Source organism: Marmota marmota, unplaced genomic scaffold (genome assembly GCF_001458135.2).
Source record: "Marmota marmota marmota unplaced genomic scaffold, marMar, whole genome shotgun sequence".
Taxonomy (NCBI): domain Eukaryota; kingdom Metazoa; phylum Chordata; class Mammalia; order Rodentia; family Sciuridae; genus Marmota; species Marmota marmota.
In genome coordinates this window covers 2,752,933-2,761,116 of record NW_026000272.1, presented here as the reverse complement: position 1 = coordinate 2,761,116, position 8,184 = coordinate 2,752,933, and the positions used below count along the sequence as shown (strand labels likewise).

Below are 8,184 nucleotides of genomic sequence, written 5' to 3'. Positions count from 1 at the left end.
CTTTGTAAATTATCTGTTCAATTCACAATTTTGTCAATTTTTAAATCAGGTGTTTGTTTTTTTTTTTTTTTTAGTAATCTTCCTATGTTTTGAATGCAAGAAAAAGTTTTGATAGTTAAAAAATGTGTCTCCCAGTCTGTGACTTGTCTTTCATTTCATTTTAATTTTAGGAATTCTGAGTTTCTCTTTCTTTGTTTTGTGAACCACATTATTGGCGCCATTTCTTTTATTTTTTTTTAATTGTTGATAGACCTTTATTTTATTTATTTATTTATATGTGGTGCTGAGAATCAAATCCAGTGTCTCACACATACCAGGCAAGTGCACTACTGCTGAGCCATAGCCCCAGCCCTATCAGCACCATTTCTACAAACTTTCCACCTAATTGTAGGCCCTAAAATTTTTGTCCTATCTTTTCTTCTAATAGTTCTAGAGGTGTACATTTTAATTTTAGATCTATGATTTTTAATTGTTAGATGATTTTTTCCTCTTCTTGATTAGCTTGAAGTTCTTGATTGTAAGTTCTGCTAAAAACTATATGTAGTTTGTCTTTCTCCTTCTAAAGCACAACTGTGATGACTTATTTATTGGATTTCCTTTCATGGGTGGCATGACAGGGATCTTAATAGCCTCATTTGCTTTCACTTGGGAGATATGTAATCCGACTGCTTCATGCACTAGAAGCTATACAGGATTGAGGGTTTAAAATCCCTGTGTTCACTTGTGCAAACATATTCAAAATTCCAAATCTATTTTTTTCCTGATTGTACCTTATACTAAGAGCTTTGTCTTGGCTGGAAGCAGTTTTCAATCAAATTACCATTTTCTAGATATATTACCCTGAAGATGTAGGATGGATGCCTAAGCAACATTTTTCATTACGTTTTATCAAAGACTTTGGGTGAAAGAGGTAAATCTCATATTTCCTTATACTTTGGAGTCCATGCTCCCTTATTTTCTTCCATGTACTGAAATGAATACTTTTCTTTTTTAACTATATGTTTTATTTGGTATTGTATGCAAAAGTGCACAATCAAGCAGCAGGGAAGCCATGGAATACTCCTGCCTTTGCTCCCAATCTTCTTTCTATGCACTCACTAGTTGAAACAACACTACATTCTCTAATTTGTGGCTTGCAATTTACCTGTGTATCCTTCCCTCCATCCACACATGCACACCTTCATTCACAGTCAATTTTAACCTGATATGCATTAAATGAAAACACAGTATAGAAGCTTGAGTTATGATCCCACCCCTAGCAAGAGTGTAAACTGGTACAGGTTTTTGACAAAGCAAGGTGGCAGCATAATATTTGTATTTAAGAATCTTAAAAATCTCCAACCCCATAGCCCAGTAATACTGTTTCTGGAGAAATTCCTAAGGAGAGAGTAAACATACCAACAAGAATTTTTATGCATCAAATTATATACTTCAGATTATGCAGGAGTATAAATGTTTATAGTATAGTAAGATAACTATGGTTAACAAAAATAGATTGAATATTTCATGCTGCTAGTAGAGGAATCTGACAGTTCCCAACACAAAGAAATGATAACTGTCTAAGGTAACAGATATGCCAAATACACTGATCTGATCATTACCCATTGTAAACACTATTGGAATGTCACACTGCACCCCTAAATATGCATATTATATGTCAATTAAAACTTTTAAAAACTTAAATACATATATGTGAATATATATATGATATATATATATGTGTGTGTATATATATATATTTACACACACATATATGTAAATGTAAATATAAATGTATATTGCCAATGCAGCATATTTTAAAACTGCAAACACTGGCAACAACAGAATTATTTATAAATGATAGTCTGATAGATATAACTGAAGATTGAATCAACTGAATTTATATAAAAAATCAGGATATAAAACTTTACATGCAGTATAATTTTTATATAAAACAAGGGAATATAAAATACTAATCATATTATCTCCTAGTGACAGTATTATAGGTGATTATTAGTTTATTACCTATACTTGTCTGTCTTCTCCAAGTTTCCTACAATGAACATGAATTACTTTTATAATGAAAGCATTTATTTAAGGATTTAAAAAGTTACATACAAGCCAGGGCCAGTGGATGATCTTGTCCAGTCTTAAGGCAATGAATATAAACTGGAGAATGTTGACAGAACACAGGATTTCTAACTACAAATGAAGAGAAGAATCAGTTAAACTATAAGTTGCATTCAATACTACAGTTATTTGGTTAACACACTAAAAGGCAATGCAAACTGTAATACAGTAAAACTATATCGCATTACATTGGAAACTCCTGATTTTCCACACGAGAAGAGCACAGCAATGCTATACCAAAGAGAAATGCGCTCCTACCTCATCCCTCTGCTTAATGCTTGCCCTGGCCTTTTTGTGAGTAAAGGCCTGATCATTGCTGGCTCAATGATGATCTTGTTTCTAGGTATAGTGAGAAAGAAAGGCAATCCACAGTGGACTCCCCATGCTTCCTTCCTGTCCCTATCTACAATCATCTCTATTTATAACCACCCTTGTAGTTCGTTTTTCTTATATCCAGGACTCAACCCTACATCCCATACCTTCCTTTTCAGCTCCTTGAAGACCCTGTCATATCAAGCCATTAATTATAGATTTTTTACTGCATCATTTACCTTAACTATGTCTTTGATGCTTTCCAGCAAGAAACAAGTTAAACATTTCCCATTAAAAGCAAAAGCAACCCCAACTCCAAATAATCCCACCCCCCATGATTCAGTAACCCTCTCAGCCTTACTTCCTTTTTCTACTAGAGCCCAGCTTTGTGAGAAAGAAATGGTTATATGAGCCCCTACTGCCTTACTACCATCCTAATCCCCCCACCATGTGATCTGGCCTCTGCCTACATCACCACCCAATCAGGAAACTGCCTTCATCAATGTCACCAATACCAGGAGGCAGCAGAACACTTACACTCACATCCTCCTAAATGTCTCTTCACATATGCTATGGCTGACTATTCCTTTCTTTTTGTACCTCTCCTTCAGAACTTCAAGGATTCCACTACATAGTCTTGGCAACCTCTAAGTGCTCTGACACTTCTTTCTTCTTAGGTTCTTTCTGATGCTACTCAGAACCTAAAACTCAGCCTTTTCATTCACTCCATTCTGGGTATTGAGAAGTTTCAGTCACTCCCCAGCTTGTATTACGGCCTAGTGGTCGGTTCTCCAGGCTAGCCTTCCTGCTGTGCATCAGACCCAGCTGCAACAGATGCCACTAGGAACTAGGCTTTCCTAGGGGCATTATGAATGAAGCTGATCCCCAACTGAGCTTGTTACCCCCAGCACTTTAAACCCTGTCCTTCTCCTTTCTTTAACTGTAAGTCACCATAGCATCCTGATTCCCCCAATCACAAACCTGGGAAGTGCCCTCTGTTTTTTCCCCCACACTCATATTCAGTCACCAGCACCTGTCCATTCTCCTATCTAAACTTCTCTTGAGCCTGCCCCCCACTCTTTATCCTGATCAGGACTACCTCACTAGGCCTCCAATGTCATCAACCCCGCAATACTTTCACAGCTCTAGCTGGATGACCCTCTGTTCAAATGGCCTCTGGGGTGCTCTTCTTTTTGGAGAAAGTCCTTGTCTTTGTCTATAGAACAAAAATCTGTGACCTGGCCCAGAGATTCCCCAAAGTTCTCAGTCCATAGGACATTTGGTGACTTTGTAATTCTTTCACAGATCTCTTGGCCAAAAGAAATAACTAATAGTTCCATTGAATTAGGAAATTAGGTATAAATTTAGTATTTCCATACTAATCACTTTGAAAAATAAATAAATCACCTAAGTCAAAAGAAAAATATAATTATATTATTTTTAAAAAGCACACAAAACATATTCCTACTGAGATTTTGTGCCTGCTAGGTGGTGCACAATTTCCCAAATCTTGGAATTAGATATGGCACTTCCATTTTCATTACCCATTCTTCTGCTGCATTTTCCCATTAGTGCTAGCTTCTAATCATAGCAACTTCCAAAAACTCAGCTCTTTAAAGATACAGTATTCAAAAGGAATGGGTGTGAACTAATAATACAAATAAAACTGAGCTAGTGGTTTGTGTGGTATCCCAACAGATGTCAAGGATCAGTGTTTCCTTCAAAGTGTCCATTATCCTTGGTGCCCCTTGAGTACGCTAAGGTGCCTGGAGCATGCCTTGAGTGATGAGGGTGTAGCTTGTTTAGCCCCACACCTGTGTGCAGGTTTCCTTTCCCCCAGAAGTGTGGACTTCCATCTTTATGCTCTAGTCACATATGAGCTACTCTGGAGTCCAAGAGGGAGGAAATCTTGAGCTGATGCAGAAAAGTGAGTTCTGAAATAGGAATTTAGGTGGCAATAGCTTCCTGAGGGTTAGCAAAAGCAGGCATGTCAAGAAGATCATTCCAATTAAGTAAAAATAGTGAGGAGAAAGAGAAATGTTAAGAAATAGCAATTCATAAGGAGTAGGGGGAGGAAGAACTCAGCAAAGGAATTCAAGCCAGAGGCAGCCAGAGGGACCAAGGATCAGAAGCCAGGGAAATGCCAGTCAAGAAACACTCTGCAGTGTTGGAAGCCCAGGACGAAAAAGACGAGGACTACGCGATGCCCACTGGAACTTGGCCTTGGGCACTCATGCCAGTTCCCTGAAAACAGGGCTGAGCAGAGATCAGGAGAAAGTAACAGAGCACTAAGGATAGAATAGCAGATTTCAAGAAGCTCGCCTGTGAACAGGAAGGAGAAAGCATGAGAGTGGAACCCAGGCCTCAGAGGGGCTTGCTCTAGCTGCTTTCTTTTCTTTTTCAGATGACAGAGAGCAAAGTTGGTGTAAGTTTGGCTAAGATCCAGAGTACTGAACGGATATGTCCACAAAGAGGGAAGGAAGAAAACAGACTGGTCTTTCAGATGGGCAGAGTGTTTGTGAATGGCCCTGGAATACGATACACATACAGATATTACCAGGCTGCACAGATACCATGAGGGTCTGTTCAATGCTGCTCAACTTCACTTTAATTACTGCATTCCAAGAAGCCACATTATAAATTTGTTTTCTAATTGTACCCCTCATAAAATTTTAATACCAGTTATTTGGTAGGTAATGTACTGCATGCATGCCTGCACTTTATTCATAGAAAGAGTAAGTGTTGGGAGTGACAAATTATTGCTTTGAACTCCATAGCCTTGGACAGCTTGACTGCAGCATCTTGGAATCTTCCCATGCAAAGGTGTAGAAAGATACACCCATTTGCAAGTGCAGGTGTTAATGGGTGTTAATGGGGCTCATTCCCGGCATGGAATTCATGAGTTCATGGCCTTGAATTTATATGCCTGCTAGCCTTGGGTAAAAGAGATACCAGTGCAGCCTAAATAGCCTTGAGGCACCAGCTGCCTGGAGGAGGAAGAATTACTGTGCAAGTGATAAGGCCCCAACCAGGCCAACTTCCCACAGCCTCTTACTTCTTGTTTACCTTGAAGAACCCCTTCTCACAATAAGTTCCTTTGGTGTGTTTCACTACAAACAAAGCATTTGTGGGCTTTTCCCATTTATTAAGATCAGACCCATCAGGTCTTTTCCACCCACCAAGCTCTTACTTTAAAAAATATTTTCTGTGTCTTTTGCATTATTTCTTAATACTCTTCTTCAGACACTTATTTCCAGGAGGCCCACACCATCAAGGGTTACTTATTCCCTCCCAAGCAGGCCATGGGTGAGAAGTAAGACCTTCCCCACCTTTATCCCAAAACCAATCTTTACCCTTTGGGGGCCTGAGTGCTATGGCTCTGTTAATGCATGGTCTGGCTCAAGATGGTGACTTAGTCTATGAGTCAGGTGACTTTCTTTAGCAGTCCCCAGCAATCAGCTAGAGAGAAGCAGTGCAGAAGAGAAGTAGCTGACTTGTCAAACGATTAGGGAACTGCAGGGGTGGTGAGGGTAGGCTGAGAGAAGTACCTACTTTCATAGTCCACATCTACCCATCAGCCACATCCAATGCTAAGATTTCTGCCAGTTCTAGAGGGGAAGATCACCCCTTTCAAGGCCAAGCCCTTCCTGGTTTTCTTAATTCTGTTCCCTCTGGATCTCACAGTGCCTTGTTCCATCAGCATCTCTCTCTCTCTCTCTCTCTCTCTCTCTCTCTCTCTCTCTCTCTCGGCAATTTCCTCTCAAACCTACACCTGGGGTAAAAGTACACCTAAAGCTAAGGCTTACCCTACAGCTCCTATGTTCCCTTCCAAACCAATATCAGTCTCCTTCCTATAATTCTCTTCCACAAGGCACCTAAAGTTTTTCTCCCTTACTCACAGGGTTATGATCCAAGACTCCCAGAGGATGCCTGAGACCACAGATAGTGCCAAAATGACATACTCTGTTTTTTTCCCCAATATATACATACCTATGATAAAGTTTACTCTATATATTAGGCATAGCAAAAGATTAATAAAAAACTAATAATAGAACAATTCTAACAATATATTATAATAAAAGTAATGAACTATATTATTAAAATGTTACTGTAGTCTATTAGATTTTTGGACATTGGCTAATCACAGGTAACTGAAATCAAGCAAAGTGAAACCGTGGATAAGGTGGCCTCTTGCACTGTCTCCAGTATCTCTTCAACACATTAGCTCACAGCTTTGGGCCCTCAGCTTATGTGTACAGGGCCTGGGCTTTGGAGTGTGATTTTTAGCTTTATGAATCAACTTGGCTGGGCTATAGTACTCAGTAATTTTATTTTTGGTACCAGGGACTGAATCTAGGGGTGCTTAACCCCTAAGCCACATCCCCAGGCATGTTTAATATTTTATTTAGAGATGGGTTTTGCTAAATTGCTTAGGGTCTCACTAAATTGCTAAGGCTGTTTTGAACTTGCAATCCTCCTGCCTCAGCCTCCTGAGCTGCTGGGATCATAGGCGTGTGCCACTGTGCCCAACTAGTATCCAGTTATTTAATCCAACTTTAAACTGGGTGTTGCTGTGAAGGTATTGATTTCAAATATAGGTGATTGCACTTAGTAATGTGGGTGGGCCTCATCCAAACTGCTGAATGTTTTAAGTGCAACGCTGAGGTTTTCCAGAGAGAAATTCTGCCTCAGGACTGCAGTCTCATCTCCTATCAAGTCTCTAGACATTTCAGACTTGCCAATCCCACAATTGTGTATATGCCAGTTCCTTCAAATTTATCTTTTTTTTGTTGTTGTTACTGGTGACTGAACCCGGGGGTGCTTTACCATGGAGCTAAATCCAATCCTTTTTCTTGACATTTTGAGACAGGATTTTGCTAAGTTGCTGAGAGTCTTACTAAGTTGCTAAAGTTGGCTTTGAACTTGTGATCCTCCTGCCTCAGCCTCCTGAGTCACTGGGATTACAGGTTTACACCACTAGATTCAGCTAAAATCTATTGTTTTACATCTATATCTATCTTATGAGTTCTCTATCTCTGTAGAGGCCCTGGTAATGCAAGTGGATTGGAAAACAGGAAGTTGGGAGAAGGCTAATGGCCTTGGCAGAGGACAGCTACACTTTGGTGTCAAGAAAGGCAACAATTATTTCCATTGTATTTTGTTGCCACATATGGCATGATCTAGAGTTAACAATCAATCTCTTCCTAACAAAGGGCAAGACACTGACATTCAAACGACTGTTTTGAAAACATTCTTAACTATATTAACTCTTACCTCTAGTGACCTATCATGTCGAAAGCCCCAGACACAAGCTGCAACAGACACTGGAGAAACAAAGAACAGTGGCATGAAGACCAGAAGCCAGAAATGGCTCCCTCTCTCGATCCTGTCACAGACCAGAACTTCAAACATCAACAGGAGCAAGTGGATGCCCACGGCAATCAGCATGGCTTTAAACTCCACACACGTTTCTCCTTCTGCTCTAAAAAGGGAGAGAAGAAGAAAAAGACAAAAGACCCTCAGTTCAGAATCTCCATTTATAAGCAAGCAATCCATGGTGAATACCAACTTACGCTGGCACTTTGAATTTTACTTATAAATTTGTCAAAAAGAAAATGAAAATCTGGTAGAAAGCTAAGTTAAACCTGATCTTTAGTAAGATATTCACAGAAGTAATAGCAACAATTATTTCTCAGACAATGTATATACATATATATATATATATATATATATATATATATATATATATATATATATACTTTT

General features: G+C 39.2%; 1 protein-coding gene across 1 annotated transcript; it reads right to left on the bottom strand.

Moving 5' to 3' along the window:
- Positions 1-1,866: 1,866 nt before the first annotated feature.
- LOC107152558 (transmembrane protein 185A-like) lies at positions 1,867-7,992 on the bottom strand. The gene is made up of 2 exons (XM_015498064.2): positions 7,696-7,992; positions 1,867-2,181 (listed from the first exon to the last, which is right to left on the bottom strand). The coding sequence occupies exons 1-2, from the start codon at positions 7,975-7,977 to the stop codon at positions 2,074-2,076; spliced, it is 390 nt and encodes a 129-aa protein (XP_015353550.1). The 5' UTR covers positions 7,978-7,992; the 3' UTR covers positions 1,867-2,073.
- Between the last annotated feature and the right edge of the window lie 192 nt (positions 7,993-8,184).